The sequence below is a fragment of the Malania oleifera genome, chromosome 11 (genome assembly GCF_029873635.1).
Source record: "Malania oleifera isolate guangnan ecotype guangnan chromosome 11, ASM2987363v1, whole genome shotgun sequence".
Lineage (NCBI taxonomy): Eukaryota > Viridiplantae > Streptophyta > Magnoliopsida > Santalales > Ximeniaceae > Malania > Malania oleifera.
In genome coordinates, this window is record NC_080427.1 from 54,375,634 (window position 1) to 54,399,044 (window position 23,411).

The 23,411-nt window shown below is 38.2% G+C and overlaps 1 protein-coding gene across 4 annotated transcripts; it reads left to right on the forward strand.

The window, feature by feature from the left end:
• Positions 1-825: 825 nt before the first annotated feature.
• LOC131168462 (isocitrate dehydrogenase [NADP], chloroplastic/mitochondrial) lies at positions 826-22,770 on the forward strand. Of its 4 annotated transcripts, XM_058127899.1 has the most exons (15): positions 826-1,182; positions 1,527-1,570; positions 1,715-1,824; positions 3,065-3,102; positions 4,800-4,877; positions 6,020-6,073; positions 6,155-6,256; positions 6,360-6,448; positions 6,532-6,635; positions 6,776-6,844; positions 6,930-7,045; positions 20,112-20,146; positions 20,286-20,428; positions 21,207-21,329; positions 22,407-22,770. In XM_058127899.1, exons 1-15 carry the CDS (start codon positions 942-944, stop codon positions 22,498-22,500), a joined length of 1,440 nt encoding a protein of 479 aa, XP_057983882.1. In that variant the 5' UTR covers positions 826-941; the 3' UTR covers positions 22,501-22,770. The 4 variants fall into 4 exon arrangements, with proteins under 4 accessions (XP_057983882.1, XP_057983884.1, XP_057983883.1 ...); XM_058127901.1 differs by lacking the exon at positions 1,527-1,570; XM_058127900.1 differs by lacking the exon at positions 4,800-4,877 and having other exon boundaries at positions 846-1,182.
• Positions 22,771-23,411: the final 641 nt, after the last annotated feature.

Consider the following 23,411-nt stretch of genomic DNA (forward strand, 5'->3'; position numbering starts at 1 on the left):
TCCAGTCAACATTCCCGGTCAATTTATGCACCATCCCAAACGACCACATTATGATGCTATTGTACATGTTCTTCCATACATTAAGGCATCTCCAGGCCAAGGCTATTTTATCCTACTGCCAACACTCTTCAAGTTTCAGCCTATTTTGATTTGTATTGGGCTAGTTGTCCCCTCACTCGCCGCTCCACCACTAGTTTTTTCATTCAGCTGGGCACTAGTCCTATTTCTTGACGCACTAAGAAATAAACTACAGTCTCTTGCTCCTCTGCCGAAACTGAGTACCAGACACTTGCTTCCATTACCTGTGAATTTACATGGTTTAAAACTCTTTTAAATAATCTCGGTGTACTGCATTCCCAGTCTATGCTCTTATATTGTGACAATCAAGCGACTCTTCATATTTCCCAGAATCTTGTTTTCCACGAATGTACCAAACATATAAAAATCGATTGTCATATTGTTCGTGAAAAGTTACGGGTTGACCTCTTTTTCACTAAGCATGTTCTTACCTACAGTCAGCTTGCCGATATCTTCACCAAAAATTTGGATCGTGAACATTTCCCAAAACTTATCACACAAGTTGGGCATTATGAGTCTCCATGCTTCAATTTGAGGGGAGTATTAGAAAAATATCTATACTTTATATTTTTCAATTATTGTATAATTATTATAGAGTAAATATTTAAGAGTAATTTGAGATCTTATTTCCTTATATATATATATATATATATATATAAACATATTCTTGTAATGTTGAATAGTATAATGGAGAAAAATGTCATTCTCCAAATCTTATTCATCGTGAATAATTTGAAGCTTATTCGTGGAGCACCACATTTGAGGAACAGACCGGAAAGCAGGCGCAAGTATAAAATGGGAGTACGATTCCAAGGGCGTTCCGCGAGTCCTCGGAACGCGATTCTTCGAACTCCCAAGTTGTCATGCGAAGCCTCCGTTCGTGCGCCATGTCCGCCGCTGCAATATTCTCATCGTCTTCATCCTCCGTTGCCCTAAAAAACTCCGCCTCTTCCCTCTCTGCTTCTCCGAGCTTCTTCAATGGAGTTCCTCTCCGGACCCAGGTCGCTCTCCCCAATCGCCTCGCTAATGCTTCGGTTCGCTGCTTCGCGTCGACGGCGCAGGCAGACAGAATCAAAGTTGAGAAGCCTATTGTCGAAATGGACGGTAATTTTAACAAAACCCCAGTATTCGGATGGTCGGTAGAGTTCCGTTTGGTAGCTAAGGTAGAGAGTGAAAAGGAAATTTTTTAAATTTTGAATACAATTGGACTTAAGAGGTCGATCAACGGAGCTCAATATAATTTCTGGGCATAGTTAAGAGGAAAGGAAATTCTATGCTTTTTTTTTTTTTTGTGACATCTGAGATAAAAGAAAGCATGAAATTTTATTAATTTCCATTTCCTTCTGTGTCCTCGGCAATCAAGCGGATCGTGAGTCGTTTCCATTTTGTTTTTTATTTTCCAACACTGATTTTATTTTGTTTGTATGCTTGCTTGCATTTGACTTTAGGCGATGAAATGACGAGGATCATTTGGAAATTGGTTAAAGATAAAGTATGATTTTCTAGTATCGTTGAGTCTTTTTTAAGAAGCATTTGTTTTGGGTTTTAATGAATGATTGACTATCGATTTGTTATCTATGTTTTAGTGGTATATGCTTTTTTCTTATGCATACTTTTTGCCCACATGTGATTGCAGCTTATATTTCCTTATCTGGATTTAGACATAAAGTACTTCGATTTAGGGGTACTGAATCGTGATGCAACCAATGATAGAGTTACCGTAGAAAGTGCTGAAGCCACTTTGAAGTAAGTGAACTTTATTAGGGGCGCATGTTTCATACTGGGCTAGTGTAATAGCGTTTAGTTGATTTGTTTGTTGCATACCTTTAATATGCTTTGGTTGTTGAACACATTATACATGTTTTTTTTCTCAAAATCAGTTTGCCACACTCTTAGTTTAGTTCTTATTTTACATTATTTTAAGATAATAGGCCTATTAGCACCAATATAGTCGCGTGATATGGACATGACATCTTCGGATATGCCAACACAACGCTATGGTGACTTGAAAAAAAGAAAAAAAACAAGGATACCTCACAGCAGGGATACATCAGTTACTTAATTATAGAAAAACATATTTAGGCATGTTTAGTATTATTATTTTCCTTTTACATATAAAACACCATGCTAATGTAAATTTTTATGATGAATTATAGGCATTTTTAATTAACATGCTACAAACAAGTTTCATGTACATTCATAATTTATAATTTGAAACACATCTACAAAGTACTATAAGATTTATAACCTAATCGTTCTAGTGTCATTGTGAAAAATCACCTAATAAAAAGAAAAAAAAGAAGCAACTAGAAAAAATGAGCATGAAAGACATCATTAACAATCTAGCAGAAAAAATGCAAAAAACACGAAAAGATGTGTTGGGTCATCTCTGCAAGTGTTGAGGTTGTCTCTTAAAAGTGTCTATCTAGGCCATGTTGGACTGAGTGTTGGTGTCCAACATGTGTTGAGAATTAATACTTGGGGTTTCTTGGAGTTTTGGTTGTTCCTTTTTATAGGCTATCATTGCCGATTGGATTGTATTACCCCTGGCTGTGCGACTTTGGTTACTTAAGGACTAACATGTAGAAGAATTTGTCCTACTAATCACTGTTATTCTTCTTTTAGACCTCTAATTAGCCAGTGGTTACCCTTCTGAGTCTAGAAACTCCTCGTTCTTTACACTTCAAACTAGACTACGGATTCTTCTAGAAAAAATGATTGTAGTTCTTTCTTCTTAGTATGGTGAAATTAAGGAATGAATCAACTTTTGACAATAGCAATCTATATCACATGCAATGTGAAGGATTCTGCAATTGTTGGGCACAATAGGGGAAGGAAGGAGCAAATACTTGAAGGGCAAACAAATACATTTTTTCACCTCTTTTTTTTTTTTTTCTTTGCATGCAAACCATAAACCTTAAATTCTAGTTTCTTTGCTGGTGTTTCAAAGCATAATTGTTTTTCTAACCTTTATGATGAATTATAGGTACAATGTTGCTGTGAAATGTGCTACAATAACTCCTGGTTAGTTTCTCCTGTAGATTCTACTGGTCTTTTGTGCTATAAGTACTGGTAACAGTTTTATGCAGATTCTGAACTGTGTTAATGTTTGTATATACTCTTTAGTTAGAATTCATGGCTGGCCAATTCTTATGAACTCTGGTTTTTTTTTTTATTGATGAAATTTTTTTCTCTTTTGGGATAACAGTTTTATGCAGATTCTGAGCTGTGTTAATGTTTGTATATACTCTTTAGTTAGAATTCATGGCTGGCCAATACTTATGAACTCTGTTTTTTTTTTTTGGATGAAATTTTTCTCTCTTTTGGGGTGGGTGGAGGAGGATTAAGAAAAGAAAAGGGGTTCTTTTCCTGCTGGTCATGACTCGTAAAAAGACAATAAAAATTAAAAAAATAAAAAGGTGATGTTTGCGTCAGAAGTCATAATGCAAAATAAACTTGTGTGCTTTCTACATGTGCAGTATATAAGGAAGCAACTCGTTGCATAAGTCAGATCTGTAAAGCTTGTATTTGTTTCTTGTTGGTAATTAAGTACCTACAGCAAACCATATGATGTCCAGGAAAATTGGGAAACATGGGATTAGGTGTTTTACCATTTAATATAACTGACTGGTGAGTTTGAGCTTCTGCATTACCCGACAGAAAAAAGGAAAAAAGAATTTCAGCATTTGACAATTTTTTTATTTGTTGTTAGGTTTTGAGCTTTTGATATGGTTGTAGGAACACAACTAGGGTAAATGTTATGTTCTTAATATATGAATTTTGTCTTGTCAGGATAGTGTACTTAAGTTTGTCAGATTTTTGCAAATCTCAACTTTGTTCTTGGTGGAGTAGTTGGTTGCAGCCTGTAGGTTTGGCGTAATAGATTATGTTGGCTTTCTCTATGTGACTAGTTTTCCAACTTGTTTGCCATTATTTGCAAATGGTAGCAAATAGGGGTCACTGCAGGTTAGAATGAAATAAACTGTCTTCAATTTGACTGGGCAGAAGCTTTAAAAGAGCCTTTATATACATACTTGATCCTCTCATCCGTAGTTTTTGTACTCAAATGTTAATATTTTCACTGGGCTTAAAATCCTATTTTCACAGATTGTTGGCCTTTAATGTGTGCATTAAAGTTTTTCTAGCAAGACATTAATGTTCCTTCTTTTATTTTTACCATTAACGAAACCATTCATTAACAACCCTAAAAATAAAATAAAATAATGAAGAGATAAACAACATGAAGGATTAAATCCATGGGCTGAATGTTTTGAAGTCCTGTGTTAAGTTATGTGTACAATATTTGTAGTGCATGAATAGTTAAATCTAGCATTACATATTCAAGTTGCTGCCTTGGCATTTCATGAAATATTTTTTTAAGGGCACTTCCCATTTGCATGTTATAGTCTGCACATGTGCTTCGCATACATGCATGCACATATGTATATCATTTAAATCTTTACGGAGTGATGTATGTATGTGGTCCTTAGTTTGTAAATTTGACCATCGAGAATATAGTTTTACAAGATGTTCAACTTGTTAAACTCATTTTTGAAGCTCACTGACTTATACTAAGTCTCGACCTTGACATGAATAGATGCCTGGACAAAAATATTACAATTTGAGGCATTGATGATATTTGATTACATTTTTAATGTTCTTTGTTCCCAAGGTGTATGTGGATGGCCTAATTTGGCTTCACTAGGTTTCGCATTCTGCAGATGAGACCAGAGTCAAGGAATTTGGTTTGAAGTCCATGTGGAGGAGCCCCAATGGCACAATAAGAAACATTTTAAATGGTTTGTATTTGATAAAATGCCAACTAATGTTTTTTTTATACTCTTATCTGGTTGTATTAGCTACTGTGTTTGTAAACTATATGATCCTATCTCAAATGATTGGTGTGGTTGTATTGGAGGGTATGCCTGGCTTTGTTAATGATGTTGCCCTGTAAGTGAAAAAGTTGGGTCATAGATTTTAAGTATTGCCAACTATTGCACTCGCAATAATTATGTGGCAAAAATGCCAAAAAGCCAGTGATGTTAGATATTGTAATTATATACTAATACTGTAAAATATAAGAATAAGTATTCTAATTTTATAATTACCCAAAATTAAAACTTAATATTTACATATGCACAACTTTGGCCAGCTTACTGTCTCCCCATGTCAAGAATGCTGGAATAGCAGTGGACTAATTTGTTAATTACCTGAAACTTAAGATTGTATTATTTACATGTATACCTAACTTTGGCCAGGTTACTGCCAGCTGTGTAGCTTGCTGTTGTATCATTTACTTGTCCTCTTGATAGAATAGTTCTCAACCTTTGAAGGGATTAGGCAAACTGTTTTCACAGATGCCATATATATATATCTGTTAATCCCTCGATATTCTTGATAAAAAATTGTCCAAAAAACTTCTAAAACAGCTAAACCTACTGAAGAACTTTTTAAAACAGAGAATGTGATTGGTTTTGCACATGACAAAATAAACTTTCTGTCTTTTTTCCCTTCCTTTTTACTTTTTATTTTATTTTTTCCTTTTTGGCTTGGGGTGGAAGAGATGGATGGAATTTGAAGGCAAGCTTGTGAAGATGAGGTGTTGAAGCATAGGCATGAATCTATTTCTTTGGTAGAATCATGGATGGACTCCACTGGCTGCTTTAACAGGCTACCCAAAACTGTAACATAATATAGTCTGCAAATTTTAAGGTTGTTTTACATGCATAAATTTAACAAATATGATTGCGTGCATGTGTATTGGATGGATACAGTATGCCTGTGGGCATTTTTAAATTATTGCTCCTACAGTCCTACTAGAAACTCCCAATAAAGATGCTAGAGTATGAGAGTCTGCAGCACATTTCTTTTCTCCTTCTTGTGTGTTTTTTCACTTTTTTATTTCTTTGTGAATGAAGCGTTCTTTATTTTTCTTATGTAGGGACTGTGTTTCGGGAACCTATCTTATGCCAGAACATTCCCAGGATCATTCCTGGTATTGTTTTGTTCTTCAATCATCTCAAATAATGTATAAATATCATGAAACACTGTTCGATACTTAGCTTCTAACTTACAGGTTGGAAGAAACCCATATGTATTGGCAGGCATGCCTTTGGGGATCAGTATCGTGCTACTGATACAGTAATTGAGGGGCCAGGAAAGCTTAAAATGGTTTTTGGTGAGTTGATTTATGTTAGTCTGTACTCTGTTCATTAACATAGTTGTTTTTTTTTGTTGGTTAGATAGTTCTTCTGCTTACTTGGTTAATTTTTCTTTATTAGTTCCAGAAAATGGGAAAGCCCCAGTGGAGCTTGATGTTTATGATTTTAAAGGTCCTGGAATTGCACTGGCCATGTACAACATTGATGAGGTTGGTACTGTCATGCTGCCATTGAAGAACATGCTTGGAATATATTGTGTCATTATTTATGCAAATTCTTGTGTAATTATCAGTCAATACGAGGTTTTGCTGAGTCATCAATGTCCTTGGCATTTGCAAAGAAGTGGCCTCTATACTTGAGCACAAAAAACACCATCCTTAAAAAATATGATGGCAGGTAATCTTAGATTCAGCTTTGTGTTTCACTTTGATGCTTAAAATGCTTGGGCAATAAAATTGGAGTTTTTGCCAGTCTTTCATTTTCACTGACAGTTAACTGTTTTTACAATACTACATATGCTAATACTATCATTGCAGATTTAAGGACATATTCCAAGAGGTATACGAAGAGAAGTGGAGGCAGAAGTTTGAAGAACACTCGATATGGTTAGTATGTTATTGAATTTTAACCCAACAGTTTCTAGTCCTAGCATATATTCAAATAGTTGATGGAAAATTTCTTATGACACAGGTATGAGCACAGGCTAATTGATGACATGGTTGCTTATGCAGTTAAAAGTGATGGGGGATATGTTTGGGCTTGCAAAAACTATGATGGAGACGTTCAGAGTGATTTACTTGCTCAAGGTAGTGTCAAGTCCTTATCCCAGCCATTGAGTTGGTTTGAAATTTGTGTTTACCACTGGACTTTATGTGGGGTCATGCATTTTTCAAAAGCTTGCCATAAACCTTCTCATGTTAAGTGCCCCTTTGATGGTTGGGATCTATTTCTATCCATTGATAGCTTTTATGACCATAACCTTGGATGCGAGTATCAAGTAGATAATGTTTAGATGGTTTCTGTTTTATTGACGAGAATTTTTATGTATCTAGAAATGGTATATTCAGCAAGTTAATTTACTGGATTTGGGCTAAAATGTTAGCGGTATACAGAATTACTACTTTTAATTTTTTTTTTTCTCTTTTTTTATCAAAACTGAAGTGTACTTGTCTATCCAAATTTCAAATATAGTGATCCTTTGTTTTTAATTTTTTTAAAATTTTTAATTATAAGCTCGTTCTCTTTCTGCCCTCGCTCTCCTTCTGTCTGATTATGATTTTGGGAACCGCATCTTCCTGGTTTAACCCGGATCTTCCATTACCAAACTGATCATAAGTTATTCAAGTTCTCATGAAAAACAGTTGGTTTTGTAATTGGATTTTTTATGCACTATAGTAATAATGATGATGATGCTGTTTGGTGAGGAGTGCATCAGTGTAAAGCTTTGATGGATGGGCAATACTGAAAAGGTTTATCCCATTATTTTAAGGTTAAATTATGACAATCTCCTCCAGTTATACAAGTTGACAACAGGAAAATGGGATTTTTCTGGAGGGCTATCAATGGTTATAAGCTGATATATAATTGAAATAGCAGGAATATTGCAGGTTAACAGAAGATTAAAGAAAGTTCAGGAGTTCTGAGGTGAAAGAGGGAAACGGAGGCTTTCTGGGCCATGTACTTGGGATTCAGAAAATGTAACAGACTGTAAGGGCTGGTTTTGACTCTAAAATTAGTGGTAATTCATGGGTCTGGCCAAGGAGAGAAATAGCCAACGTAATATCATTCAGAAATGCTATAAACGTCTATCCAAATAATGGAGCTGAAGACAAAGTATACCAGGAATTAACATCAAAGGGCTCTTTTTCATTTCTCTTTGCTTGGGCTAAAGCTATTTGGACGAAACATAGTATTCTAGGTCACTCTTTTGTGGACTGGCTTGCTATACAGAAGAGGATAAGTACTATGAGTAGAGTTGCAGCATGTGGCAGAGATATTACATACAGATTATGTAGAGACCCGACCTGAATAAATGAGGCTTTGTCGACGAAGGCTCTCTTGGGTTCGGCGACGAAATTCATAGCGTCGTCGACGAAAAGATACAGAGCCGAAGGTAGGGGTTCGTCAACGAAAGAGCCTTATGGTTCGTTGACGAAGATGTCACTTCGTCGATGAAAGTGCTTGGGTCAAAGGTCTTTAAGTTGATTTTTCTTTGCTTAATGGTGAAGAAAACTAAAGTTTCTCTCTCTCTCTCTCTCTCTAGACACGAATTCCACTCTCTCTCTCTCTCTAAGATTTCTAGGCCATGTGTTGTCGGAATCGACGATCCGACGTCGCTACGTGGATCAGGGAAGAATCTCTACAGTTCTACGGATCAGAATTTCATTTCGGAGATTTCCGAGTTTTTCCCGAAAATCAAGGTAAGGGTCGGTTTTTTCTTTTGGTCAGGTAGATCTATAGTATATGAGATTATACTGAAGTTTTGTTCTTTGAGTATTAGGTTTTGGGGTTTTCGTGCTGTTGTTTTGAACCGTTTAGGTTCGGGGTTCGGAAAGCTAAGGCTTGAGTTTTTGGGTCGTTTCGGACTCTGATTCACACGCAGGTAAGGGGGTTATGTTAATACAGTGATTTATACAATATGAACCGATTGAAATGTTGAAATAACTTTTAGATATCGAGTTACGGCGGTTTTAGGGTTTTCGGGCCTCGGTTTGGTAAATCGGCTTTATTTTCAAAACCAACCTATCAAATTCGAATGTTATATTTTTAGAATATTGTACTTGTCATTTTGGACCTTTTCACCGGTTGGAAATGTTGTTTTCGTTGTTTAAAACCCGTACTGTGATATTAATTGTTTATATTTACTTTCAGACTGTTTTCGAATGTGGAAAACTGTGTGGCAGGTGTTGATGTTGTGAAATACTGGAACCGTTGTGAAAATGCATGAAGTTTATTTGGAGGCACGGGCCGGATTTCACGTAATGATGTGTTTTGTGAAATGATTTCAAAAGAGTGCTTAGATTGCTTAAATTGCACGATATGGTTTAGAAACCCTGGGGACTGATAGTGTAGGCACAGATCCGTTGTCAGTGAGGGCATCATACTTTTGATCTATATGAACCCAGGTTGTATTGAGACAGTAGGGGCGGTCTTAGTGTGAGTTTGCCTCTTGATCGTGTACCCAGGCTGTATTGAGGCAGTAGGGGCGGTCAACCCCGATTGTGTGAATTTATACATGGTATAGAGTCTAAGGGCATGTCCTATCCTGCATATCTGTACATTTATGTAATTGTTGTTATATACTATGGGGCTGTTCATATGATGAAAACGAGCTACGTATTTTACAACTGTGGAAACGATGATTTTCGGTATTTATGTTTTTGTTAAACACTTGAAGCATGCTGGCCGCACACTGTTATTAGCTTAATTGTCCCTTACTGAGAAGTGTCTCTCCCTATCATACAAACTGTCTTTTCAGGTCCTTATCGAGGTTGAGATTAGCAAGGACTGGGGCAGGGTAGCGGTCTTTTTTTGAGTGAGCGTCTCCGCGAACTCGATTTTGTAGGTTATGTTATAGGTTTTCAGAACTTGTAATATGTTGTAAGACTTGAGGATGCGTTGAGTATTATACAGTATTGTATATGGATGTTGGAATAACTGTATGTATCTATTAGGCAGTTAGAACTTTGGTAATAGTTTGATGGATGTTTATGTTTTCCGTTGCGTATATATCTGTTGAGAAGTATATCAGGTACACAGACGTCACTACAATAACACCCGAGCCGTAAGTTGGGACTGGGGTGTTACAGGTGATATCAGAGCCTAGGTTTGCTAGGTTCTGCAGACTTTGACGGTTTGTGAGTAAATTACCAGAGTATAGGTTGTAATGAGATAGAGTTAGAGAGTTAGTCGGGTTTTAGTCTGGAGGCTCGAAGGCGGGATTTCCTTTGACGGTCTTCTGTGCTTTTCCGGGAATGACGATTTCAGGAAAACCATGGCAAATCCATCGATGGTTTCGTTTCTAGGTTGAGAAACTTGACTCGGATGTTGAGATGAGAGGTTAGACGATCTAGTGTGTATGGGCTGTCGGTGTCTCGAAAACGTGTTGTTTAACTTTCTTGTTCCATATTTGCATTTATTGTGTTAAATGTGGAATGATTAAGTCGGCTTTTACTTGTGTACTGGGTGGAACCCAGAGGGAAGGGGATTATGGCAAGAGGTGATAATCACTTGGATGCCTCCAATGAGGATGAGACTGAGGCTTCTATGTTCCTCTGCAATATAGCGAGGCAGGCTAGGAAGGAACCCAGGAGGGGTTCCAGGGAGCAGGATCAGATGGTTGCAGATAGAGGCTGCACATACCAGCAGTTCTCTAGAACGAATCCGTCGGCATTCTTGGGATGGCCGAACCCGATTGCGGCGGAGGACTGATTATAATAGATGGAGGATCTGTTGGAGGTGTCTAAGTGCACAGAGGAACAGAAGGTTAAATACGCTGCCCTCAAGCTGGTGGGGGAGGCTAAGGGATGGTGGCGATCAGTTAGGCTGGTAGAGGAGCAGCGTCCAAGGTACGTGTTGACTACCTGGAGTTGCTTCAGGGAGGTGTTTTTCGCACGATACTTCCCCATTGCCACCCGTGAGGCAAAGTCTAAGGAGTTCCTCTACTTGACTTAGGGATTGATGCCGGTGCAGTAGTACGCGGCTAGGTTCGTGGAGTTATCTTGGTTAGCGCCTCACATGGTTTCAGATGAGTTGAAGAAGGTTCGTATGTTTGAGAGGGGCCTGAAGTAGGCTATACACGCGTATGTGGCGGCATTGATGGTCCAGGGCTTTTACAAGCTTGTGGATAGAGCCATGGCGGCTGAAGCCAACATGCAGGAGGAGAGAGAGGTGAATCAGAAGAAGAGACCTTTTCCCCAGAATTTGCAGTCAGGCTCCGGCAAGAGTTATTGGAAGAAATTCGGTAGTCCTTCGGGCCAACAATAGCAGCAGTTGGGATCTCAGGCTTCCTAGGGGAGTTCGGAGAAGCCAATGTGTCCCAAGTGCTAGAAGTAGCATTGGGGCGAGTGCAAGTCTTGATTCACGGGCTGCTACAGGTGCGGGGAGTCAGGGCATCTGATATGGACTGTCGGGCGATAGTGACTCTCCCTTCAGCATAGGATCAGAATCGGGGTGGTAACTAGACACCTCGAGGTGGTTACCAGGGAGGCACCACTCAGGCTAGGGTGTACTTGATGATGCCGGGCGATGCAGAGAATGTCGATAATGTGGCGACAGGTACCATTTACAACTTATCATATAATGCTGTAGTTCTTTTTGATTCGGGTGCAACCCACTCCTTTATATCTCGAGAATATGTTAAACGCTGTGGAGTGGAGGCTCAACCGTTAGAGGTCGAATTAGGTGTGGCTACGCCATCAGGGATAGTGGTGGTATGTAGTAGAGTGGTTAGAGATTACTCGATAGAGATTCAGGGGAGGAGGCTGCCTACCAGTCTAATCGTGTTTGATATGCATGGATTTGATGTAATCTTAGGGATGGATTGGTTGACATCCAGTTTTGCGAGCATTAACTGCCGTAGGAAGGAAGTAGTATTTAGGCCTCCTAGAGAGCAGGAATTTCTATTTGTTGGGTCATGTGTGCGTTCTGCACCACAGATCCTCTCGACGATGTAGGCGAGACAGCTGCTTCTGGAGGGTTGTAAGGGATACTTGGCGAGTGGGAAAGAGTCACCTAAGGAGGGACTGAAGTTGGAGGATATCCGGGTGATAAATGAGTTCTCTGATGTCTTTCTTGAAAACTTGCCAGGGTTGCCTCTAGACAAGGAAGTAGAGTTTGCTATTGAGATAGTAGTGAGGACGGCACCAATCTCCAAGGCGCCTTACAGGATGGTTCCAGCTAAGTTGAAAGAGCTAAAGGAGCAGTTGCATGAACTTTTGGACAAGGGGTTCATCAGGCTGAGTGTGTCACCTTGGGGTGCGTTGGTGTTGTTTGTGACAAAGAAGGACGGGTCAATGAGGATGTGCATCGATTATCGGGAGATCAATAAGGTGACTGTGAAGAACACATATTCGTTGCCTCAGATTGACGACTTGTTTGACCAGTTGCAGGGCACTCAAGTCTTTTCGAAGATCAATCTGCGGGTATTTCTAGCTGAAGGTGAAAGCAGAGGATGTATCGAAGACTACTTTCCGAACCCGGTATGGCCATTACAAGTTTTTGGTTATGCTGTTTGGTTTGACGAATACACCTGTAGCATTCATGGACTTGATGAACAGGGTGTTCCATGAGTACCTGGATAAATTCGTGGTGGTGTTCATCAATGACATCTTGGTGTATTCGAAGAGTCCAGTAGAGCATGATGCTCATCTTAGAGTAGTCCTTTAGGTACTTAGAGAGAAGGAACTATTCGCTAAATTCAAGAAATGCAATTTCTGGCTTGAGCAGGTTGCATTTCTAGGGCACGTGGTGTCCAAGGAGGGGATTTCAGTTGACCCAGGTAAAGTTGAGGCGGTAGTTGACTGGGCAAGTCCAAGGAACATGCATGAGGTTCGTAGTTTCTTGGGTCTGGCCGAGTATTATCACTGGTTCGTCGAGGGCTTTTCTAAGCTGTCGGGTCCTTTGGCGTAGCTTACCAAGAAGGGTAGCAGGTTTTGCGTGGACTGGAGACTGCGAGCAGAGTTTCCAAGAGTTGAAGCAGTGCTTGGTCACGACTCTAGTGTTGACCATTCCATCAGGGGATGGTGGCTTCGTGATCTACAGTGACGTGTCCCTGAAGGGACTAGGTTGTGTTTTGATGCAACAGGATAAAGTGGTTGCCTACGCTTCTCGTCAGCTCAAGGAGTACGAGAAGAATTACCCTACGCATGATTTGGAGCTGGCAGTAGTTGTGTTTGGTCTAAAGATCTGGCAGCACAATCTGTATGGTGAGAAGTGCGAGATCTTTACCGATCGTAAGAGCCTCAAATACTTATTCACCCAGAAGGAGTTGAATGTGAGGCAGCGCAAGTGGCTCAAATTGATAAAAAACTACTACTGTACCATTTGCTATCACCCCGGAAAAGCTAATGTGGTAGCTGATGCGCCGAGTCAGAAGTTAGTGGAGGCGTCAGTTTCAGCAGTTGTGGGGCAGCATCAGATCAGGATGGATCTAGAGAGATTGAGGGTAGAGCTGGTGGATAGGGATCCCCAGGCCTTTATTGCCATGTTGGTGATTTAGCCGACCTTACGAGAATGAATCAAAGTTACTCAGTTGAACGACGCGGAGTTGGTAAAGATTGTGGAGAAACTGCAGAGTGAACCACATTCAGACTTTAATGTTTATGAGGATGGAGTTCTCAGATTCCACACCAGGCTGTGTGTACTAGACGATGCAGAGATAAAGAGGTTGATTCTGGAGGAGGCTCATCGCTCTCTCTATACTGTTCATCCAGGGAGCACAAAAATGTGTAGAGATCTGCGAGAATCGTTCTAGTGGAGTAATGTGAAGAGTGAAGTGGCCTGATTTGTTGGGCAATGCCTGACATGTCAGCAGGTGAAGGCTGAGCATCAGAGACCAGCAGGACCACTACAGCTGCTTGACATTCCCAAGTGGAAGTGGGAATACATCTCGATGGATTTTGTTTTGGAGTTGCCTTCAGCAGTGCACGGACAAAATGCTATCTGGGTGGTGGTGGATCAGCTGACGAAGACGGCACACTTCATTCCAATCAGAGTCAGCTATTCTATGAATAGGCTGACAGAGTTATACGTACAGGAGGTAGTACGGCTCCATGGCATCCCGTTGTTTATCGTTTCAAATCAAGACCCATGTTTCACGTCTTGGTTCTGGAAGAGTTTGCAGGACGCCTTGGGGTCACAAGTCACGTTCAGCACGACGTTTCATCCGTAGACGGATAGGGAGTCTAAAAGGACGATTTAGATTTTGGAGGATATGCTGCGGGCATGCGCGTTGGATTTCGGTGACAGTTGGATACGGTATCTACCGCTCGTAGAATTTGTTTATAACAACAGCTACCAGACTAATATTGAGATGACACCATATGAGGCTTTGTATAGTCGTCGGTGCCGATCTCTGTTGTACTGGGATGAGTTAGGTGAGCAGCAAATTTTGGGACTGGAGTTGGTTCAGTAGACCTTTGCGAAGGTCAAGCTTATCAGAGAAAGGATTAGATTAGTTCAGAGTCGGCAGAAGAGTTATGCTGATACTCGTCGACGGGAACTAAAATTTGATATCGGAGATATGCTATTTCTGAGGGTTGCTCCTATGAAAGGAGTGATGAGGTTTGGGAAGAAGGACAAGTTGAGTTCTCGGTACATTGGGCCGTTCGAGATCTTGGATAGGATAGGTCCAGTAGCTTATTGGGTAGCCTTACCCCCGACCTTATCTAGGATGCATGATGTGTTTCACGTGTCGGTGCTGAGGAAGTACGTGCCAGATCTGTTGCACGTGATCAGTTATGAATCCTTAGAGATCAGTGAAGCGCTAGCTTATGGTGAGGTACCGATTCAAATTTTGGATCAGAAGGTACAAAAGCTGTGTACCAAGGAGATACCATTGATAAAGGTGCTATGGCGTAACCACGCGGTTGAGGAGGCTTCTTGGGAATTAGAGGCCGAGATACGTCAGAAGTATCCTCAACTATTTAGAGATGTTCAGAGTTAGTTAGGTAATGTAGATATGTGAGTGTATCCCTTTCTGCTTATGGTAAGGGTATGTGGATTGTCTCTGGGAGAGTTTGTATACGTAATGTGAGCTTCTGAGACTATTGTATGTAATCACGGTATTCCTCCGCCATAAGTAAGGGTATGTAATAAACTTGGACGGTAGCTGCTATATGGGTGGCTGCCGACTATTTTGTAGAGATCGATTGTGGTTAAGGTTGTGAACAGTACTGGTTTGTAAATTTTGAGGACGAAATTCTTATAAGGGGGGAGATTGTAGAGACCCAACTCGAATAAACGAGGCTTCGTTGACGAAGCCAGAGCTTTCGTCGACGAAATTCAGAGTGTCATCGACGAAAAGATACAGAGCCGAAGGCAGGGGTTCGTCAATGAAAGAGCCTTATGGTTTGTCGACGAAGATGTAACTTCGTCAACGAAAGTTCTTGGGTCAAAGGTTTTTAAGTTGCTTTTTCTTCACTTAATGGTGAAGAAAACTAAAGTTTCTCTCTCTCTCTCTCTCTCTCTAGACACGAACTCCACTCTCTCTCTAAGATTTCCGGGTCATGTGTTGCAGGAATCGACGATCCGACGTCTCTACGTGAATCAGGGAAGGAATCTCTACAGGTTATACGCATCATAATTTCATTTCGAAGATTTCTGAGTTTTTCTCGAAAATCGAGGTAAGGGTCGTTTTTTGCTTTTGGTTTGGTAGATCTGTAGTATACGAGATTATACTGAAGTGTTGTTCTTCGAGTATTAGGTTTCGGGGTTTTCGTGCTGTTGTTTTGAACCGTTTAGGTTCGGGGTTAGGAAAGCTAGGGCTTGAGTTTTTGGGTCGTTTCGGACTCTGATTCACATGCAGGTAAGAGGGTTATGTTAATACAGTGATTTATACAATATGAACCAATTGAAATGTTGAAATAACTTTTAGATATAGAGTTACTGCGGTTTTAGGGTTTTCGGGCCTCGGTTTGGTAAATCGACTTTATTTTCAAAACCAACCGGTCAAATTCTAATGTTATATTTTTAGAATATTGTACTTGTCATTTTGGACCTTTTCACTGGTTGGAAATGTTGTTTTTGTTGTTTAAAACCCGTACCGTGATATTAATTGTTTATATTTACTTTTGGGCTGTTTTCAAATGTGGAAAACTGTGTGGCAGGTGTTGATGTTGTGAAATACTAGAACTGTTGTGAAAATGCAGGAAGGTTATTTGGTGGCTACGGGCCGGATTTCGCGTAATGATGTGTTTTGTGAAATGATTTCCAAAGAGTGTTTAAATTGCTTAAATTGCATGATATGCTTTAGGAACCCTGAGGACTGATATTGTAGGCACGGATCCGTTGCCAGTGAGGGCATCATACTTTTGATCTATATGAACTCAGGTTGTATTGAGACAGTAGGGGCGGTCAACCCCGATTGTGGGGATTTATACATGGTATAGAGTCTGAGAGCATGTCCTATCTTGTGTATCTGTATATATATGTAATTGTTGTTATATACTATGGGGTTGTTCATATGATGAAAACGGGCTATGTATTTTACAACTGTGGAAACGATGATTTTCGGTATTTATGTTTTTGTTAAACACTTAAAGCATGCTGACCACACACTGTTATTAGCTTAATCGTCCCTTACTAAGAGGTGTCTCACCCTATCATACAAACTGTCTTTTCAGGTCCTTATCGAAGTTGAGATTAGTAAGGACTGAGGCAGGGTAGTGATCTGTTTTTGAATGAGCGTCTTCACGAGCTCGATTTTGTAGGTTATGTTATAGGTTTTCAGAACTTGTAATATGTTGTAAGACTCGAGGATACGTCGAGTATTATATAGTATTGTATATGGATGTTGGAATAGCTGTATGTATCTATCAGACGGTTAGAACTTTGGTAATAGTTTGATGGATGTTTATGTTTTCCACTGCGTATATATCTGTTGAGAAGTATATCAGGTACACAGACGTCACTACAGTAATACCCGGGGCATAAGTTGGGAGTGGGGCATTACGGATTATATGGGTCTTACACTGAAACAAGGGACCATTTGTTCTTTTAGTGTTCAATTCTGAATCAGGTTTATCAGAAAGCAAATTTTATGCATGCAGGGGCTTTGATGAAATGGGAGGATAATTTAGGAGTGATGTCAGCAATGATAAGCCATGTGGGTTATTATGGGTTGTTACAGTGTTACCTTTCCTGGAAAGCCAGGAACTCCTTAATCGGAATTCGGTACACCCAGATCTCTTTGCTGGATGCGCAGCTGGAGATGTTAAAACCAATTGTTGAGGACATAGAGGATTTGAATAAATTTTTGATTGGGGAAGTCTAAGCAGTTCTGAATCAGCATTCCTGAATTGCAGTGTAGCTTTTGATTGTTGTTCTGCTGTTTGCTGCTTATGCTCTGGGGTTTGACAGTGAATGATTGTTGTGTATCAAAATGGCTTTATTGCCTCATTCCCAGCCTGATTAATATATGGTGCTTAATTCTAAAGGATGGTTTCGTGAAATGCTCGGTGAAGGTGTCAGGGATCTAGGGCAGGCAATGTTTTGTCGTTGGAAAGCTGTGGGATTAATAAAGAAAGCATTTATTGTTTAGGGATTGGATTGCAATGGATTTAATGTGCAGGCTGTGAGCTGCAGTTTGTAGAGAAAAGAAGGTTGGGGTGGTGTTGGTAAGGGATTGAGTAATGTAAGAGAGGTAGGGGGAGGGTAGAGGGAGAAGGCTTTGCGATTACATCTAGTACCTAGGCATTGCCTACAAAGACGCATCACACATCAAAAGCTGGAGAGTTGAAGTAATTTCTTTTATTGCACAATTTGAACAGGCTGAATGGCCATTTTATGGAGTAAAGAACTTGGAGAGACTTAGTTTGTCTTGTGCCCAAGTAAATTGGAAAGCTTGGAGTCCAAGGCTCGACTTTGTTCACAAGACTTGTACCCTTTGCTGGACCTATTTAACTATCATGTGTCCCAAATACAAAAAAAGAAGCCGACAACTAAAAACTGCAGCCTGAAGACAAAATTGCTGGATTCCCTAACTCACTAAACTTAAGGGCAGCTTAATCATATACTAATTAAAGCCTACTATGCATTAATATCTAAAAATCCTCACAAGTTGGTTCCAAGTCATCTTGGTAATGCCAAATGAGAGCTTAGGTTTTTTGAATCAAGGTCTATGCTCTTCCTTCTATAGTACTTATCCAGTTGCTTATTTGGCTTTTGAGGTGAGGCTTTTTTTAAAATCAAATATGAAATTATGAATAGAATGAAATGTCATTTTATTAACCTCTTTTCTGTGACACTTATTATGTTTTGACTTTGGGGGCATTTGGTAAACTTAAGTGTTCAGTGCTGAAAAGTGAAAACTGACATCAAATCTGATTATGTGAACTAGTTCTGAATGTTACATTGAACTGTTTCCTGAATCTGAATACTGAATTATTCTAATTGTTTGGTATCTAATATCTAAGTACGTGTTATTTTCTATTTAACCCTGTAAATTTATGTTTCATTTGAGCACTGTTTTTTTTTTTTTTTTTTTTGGGGTCATTTTCATTTTTTATAAAGGATAAAAAAAAAAATAGTGAAGAGATCTCTGACTTCCCACTAACCAAATCAGATGTGGGAGTATATCTGATTCTTTCATATGCTTATTTGAGGAATCTTAAGAGCTCCTCCTGAACACTCTTTTGTAGGTTCACTTATTTAGTGAATAGGTTCAGACAGCCTCTATTCAGAGGCTATTCAGATCAAATACCCCTGTGTCATCAAAATCTGCTAAATATTTCTTGCCTGTAGACCATGAATGCCAGTTTAATATATTTCAAATTTATTTCATTTTTTATAAAGGATTAAAAAAAATAGTGAAGAGATCTCTGACTTCCCACTAACCAAATCAGATGCTTATTTGAGGAATCTTAAGAGCTCCTCCTGAACACTCTTTTGTAGGTTCACTTATTTAGTGAATAGGTTCAGACAGCCTCTATTCAGAGGCTATTCAGATCAAATACCCCTGTGTCATCAAAATCTGCTAAATATTTCTTGCCTATTGACCATGAATGCCAGTTTAATATATTTCAAATTTATATGTGGCTCATTTGATTGGGGAAAAAGATTCTTTTTCTAGAAGGTAGTTTTTTTAATTTTCCTTGCCGGCTACCATACATAGAAAAAAGTTGTATCTTGTATGTTTAAAACTTATACTTGTTCCTGTTTTGTTCGGGCAAATTATTTATTCTGAACAAGAGTTTTCTAATTTTTCTTTGTTTGGTACCATGCATGAAACAGGAAACATGTTTTAACAGAAAATATCATTCATCTGAGGGTAGGAAACAACTTTTGCAAAGAACTGAAGTTATTTTCTCTCCAACCAAACAAAGAAAGATTAGATAAAAGATTACCTTTCTCCCACTAAATACTTTTGCATTTTCTTAAAAAATATTTTCTGTCCAATCAAATAGAGTCTTTGTTTCTTATTATTTCTTTATATTATCTTCTACTATGCTCTTTCCATAACTGCCATGCTTGATGTTTCCCCCTAAATTTTTAGATTTTTCTGATAAGATAGTCTGTTGATTGGAGAAAAAAAAAAAAAAAAAGGTTTCAGCAATATTTACCATTTTGTTTAAGTCAATCCTAAATCTAAAATTTATAATTTTTAAGTGGCATAATATGATTGGTTGATTTATGCGCACTATTCATTAGGTTCTAACATTGGTTTCCAATAAGATGGTGACCTTGACCTAGCATAAGGCAGCAACCAATCTTAAATATCAAGCATAGAATCTTAACTACAAAGAGTACAACTACACCATTACTCGTTATGTGGTTTGTGCACCATTCATTACCTTGTGAACACTGGTTTGCAAGGTACTGGTTGACGCTGACTTTTTCTAGGGAGGGCCTCTACACTTGACTAAAATGTGTGGGCATATGTGCATTTTTTTTTACTCTATCTCTTGGTTTTCTGAAATAGAATGGTGGGTGGAGGGGGTGTGGGGCATTCTCTTTTGCTTAGGGGGATTATCTATATGACTGTAAAAGAGGAGCAATAAGATTAGTGCCTTTGTGGTATAAGTGTATTACTGTTTGTTAGAAATTGCATAATCTTATAATCATTGACATTTTGACTAATTTATTTCCTTTTAATGGACCTCCAAATACATATGGATTTTTCTATTTGCCTGAGATTCTGTTTATTGTATGCAGGATTTGGTTCTTTGGGCCTCATGACATCTGTGTTGGTTTGTATCTATTATTAACTTTCCTTGTTCATGCTGAGTTTTCATTTTAGTCTTGGGACTAAGTGCTGCAAATTTCATGCCAAGATTTATATTCATCTTAGGTTGCTTCAGAATATTAATGATTGCCAGTGTGGTGCAGTTATCCTCTGATGGGAAGACATTAGAAGCTGAGGCAGCTCATGGGACTGTAACTAGGCATTTTCGGTTACATCAGAAGGGGCAAGAAACAAGTACAAATAGTATTGCTTCCATATTTGCTTGGACCCGAGGGCTAGGACACAGGTTGGCTTTTTAGATATATATTTCTTATTATGAGTATTACTTCTATTATATTTTGGTTATTTCCCGTTTAAATTGATTATTCGTGCAGATTCTGTTTGAACTTTACATATCTTGGTCAATGTTATTGGAAGTTCTGATGGTTGTGGGTATCTTTCTTTGGTTTCATAACTTGTTCTTATGATAATTGGGGTTATCTTGCTGTCAATTTGTTCTTTATTTTTTAGCTATTATCACATATTGATAAACTGTTATTTTCTAAAAGCTTGAAACTAGCCTTCATTTAATATTTAATTGAAAAATTTGCATCTGTACACAATATTTAATTATCTTGTATGTGAAAAATTTATGATAATTATTGACAAATAAAATTGGTGTGGTAGATTACTGGCTGTGGCCTGCTTTGTTTGATTAAACACAAATTTAGTTGTTGTATTATAATTCTTACTGTCTAGTTTTAAAAACTATTTGTAAATGCAGAATGATTAATTTCGATATTTTTGTTGGAATATTAGATCATGAAAGTCCTTTAGGTTTTGTCAATCTTCAAAACATTTTGGTTGTTTCGATGAAATCATTTCAATTTTAGTGTTGATCAACTGTTCAAGTATAATTTTTTTTTTTTGTACATTTATCAAACTGAGTCTTTTTAGATTTATGGAAACTGCTATCATTTTCAGTATCATTTCCATATTTATACGAGTGCATATGTGCTCATGCATTTATCAAAATATTCATTTTGTTTTTGTTGTGGTGTGTTACCTGTCAAACTTTTTTTCAGGGCAAAACTAGATGAAAATAGAAGGTTACTCGATTTTGTTAACAAGTTAGAGGCTGCATGCATCGAGACAGTGGAGGGAGGCCAAATGACTAAGGATCTTGCTATTTTGGTCCATGGACCCAAGTAACTCTCTTAATTATGCATTGTTCCTGAGTACAGTATAATTGTTACAATTTAATATAAATGAATGGGTACTAAAATAGTTCCTAATGGGTGCTGTCAAATTTTTGAGGGCTTGGTTTTTTCAAAGGGCTCCCTCAAAAAATGAAGTTACGCGAAATTAAGGGTGGCTGTATAAAGAAACTAAAACGGTTGGAAGATGAAACAGCTCTTCAATCAGCAATTTTCGTTCATGTGATTGTGTCTTGCCAAACAATGTTCTGATTGGTTGTGCGCATGACTCAGAATGGTAGTATCTAGATCCTGCTGTCATCCATTATTTAATAAACTGATTGGAACTAAAGAAAACTGACAATGTTCTTCACTGAGCAGCATACCATATTTTGGCTCCTATTGTGCACCATAGCAAATAACATGTCATGTAGCTGACTCAGTATACTAAAAATTGACAAGCTAGATTGGCGATCTTTTTATACAATACTAATTTGAGTAAAATTGAGGATGGTGGAAGAATGCTACAGTATTTGGACATTTTCGGATGGCAGTTCACCTTTAAGGCAACATACTGGATTGATAAGATACATTACTGTCCGTAGAATTTTTACGTTGTATATTCTTTAACTCTAAAGGAAAAAAATTTTATTTATAGTTGCAAATCAGATTTTTTTGTTGTCTATGTTTATGTATGTACATTTTGAATAATCCCCTGCTTCGGTACGTTCAGCCTTTAACCATTTGAAAGGAAGGTTGAACTTTAGCATAGCCTGGTTTGACATGTGACTACAAAAGCTGAAAGGGAAAAAGATGGAAAGATTATATAATCAGAAACATATGATTATTTTTCTAGAAGTACTTAAAATGTATTGATTGTTGTAATTAATGAAAAAGAAACACTAAGATCAGAGTAGATTTTTGAAGTAATTTTCTTTTCAGACTGACCCTGCCCCTAAGACTTGTTGAGATTAAACTAGCTGGCTGTTAGGGTCAGTTGAGAATAATTACAAATCACAAGCTTAGTTTTATATAGGCAACTTCCATAGTCATACTTCATAGTTACTGATGGTATTCTTATGCACGCAGGGTATCAAAGGAGTACTACTTGAATACCGAAGAATTTATTGGCGCTGTTGCACAAAATCTTCAGGCAAAGCTTAAGAATCTTGCGGCTGTTTAAGAAGATACCTGGTTTCATGATGAATGCATTTCAGGAAATGCAATAGGCAACCAGAATTTTTGGTAAGGATTGTTTTTATGTTATAGTTATCTTTACAAGGAATGTTGGATGCACAGAATTCTATAGATATCATATTTTTCTGTGATTTTACACAGATGGACATGCTTTATAAAGCTTTACCACAAGCAAAAGCACAAAGCACTGTTATTTTGCATGTTAAAAGCATTCTTCGATTCATGAAATAAAGTGCAGTTTTGTGCTTGGAATGTAGATAATGGCTCTCAGTTTTGTTGATTAAATATTTTTCGATGGGGGTGTGGCATGGTAGAAATTGTTAGAACAATTGATTCCTCTTGCTGATTGAAAGAAAAGTAGTATATTTCTTTCGGTCGAATCATGAAATATTGGCAGCTTGGAAAGTTGTTTTAAAGCAAAAACAGTTTTTGCTTTAACCAAACAATATTCTGTAATGTTTAAAGGTGTATTCGAATTGTGGAGTCCGCACAGTGAACTTGACTCAACTGCGATCGATCATATAATCATTGAAACTTCAAGCTCAACTTGATTAAGTTTGATGTGTAAAATAGATGCAAAAGTATATGATATTGAATATATAAGTATATAATATCTCACTTATAATATTAAAAAAAAATATGCTAAAACAATAGAAGATCGTCTAGCTCGCGAGTAGTATTTTGAAACTTGAACTCGACTTATCAAGTTACTTGAGTAATTCGAATTCAACTCGAAATTGAATAGAGTTAGAGCTGAGTGAGTGCTAGCTTGATTCACCAACATTCTTAAGCATACCAAAGTGCATTTTTGTCCTGTTGGTTTGCTCTTCAAATTTTATTAATGATATGATTGGTATCGTTGAATATTGAGTTCGAGTTATGCGAATTTTTGATGTG

Excerpts from the sequence above, each read along its gene's own strand:
- LOC131168462 (XM_058127899.1), top strand. The coding sequence starts at position 942 with ATGCGAAGCCTCCGTTCGTGCGCCATGTCCGCCGCTGCAATATTCTCA. Across the intron at positions 4,878-6,019 it reads AATAAGAAACATTTTAAATG|GGACTGTGTTTCGGGAACCT; the intron begins GTTTGTATTTGA and ends TTTCTTATGTAG. Across the intron at positions 6,636-6,775 it reads CTTAAAAAATATGATGGCAG|ATTTAAGGACATATTCCAAG; the intron begins GTAATCTTAGAT and ends CTATCATTGCAG.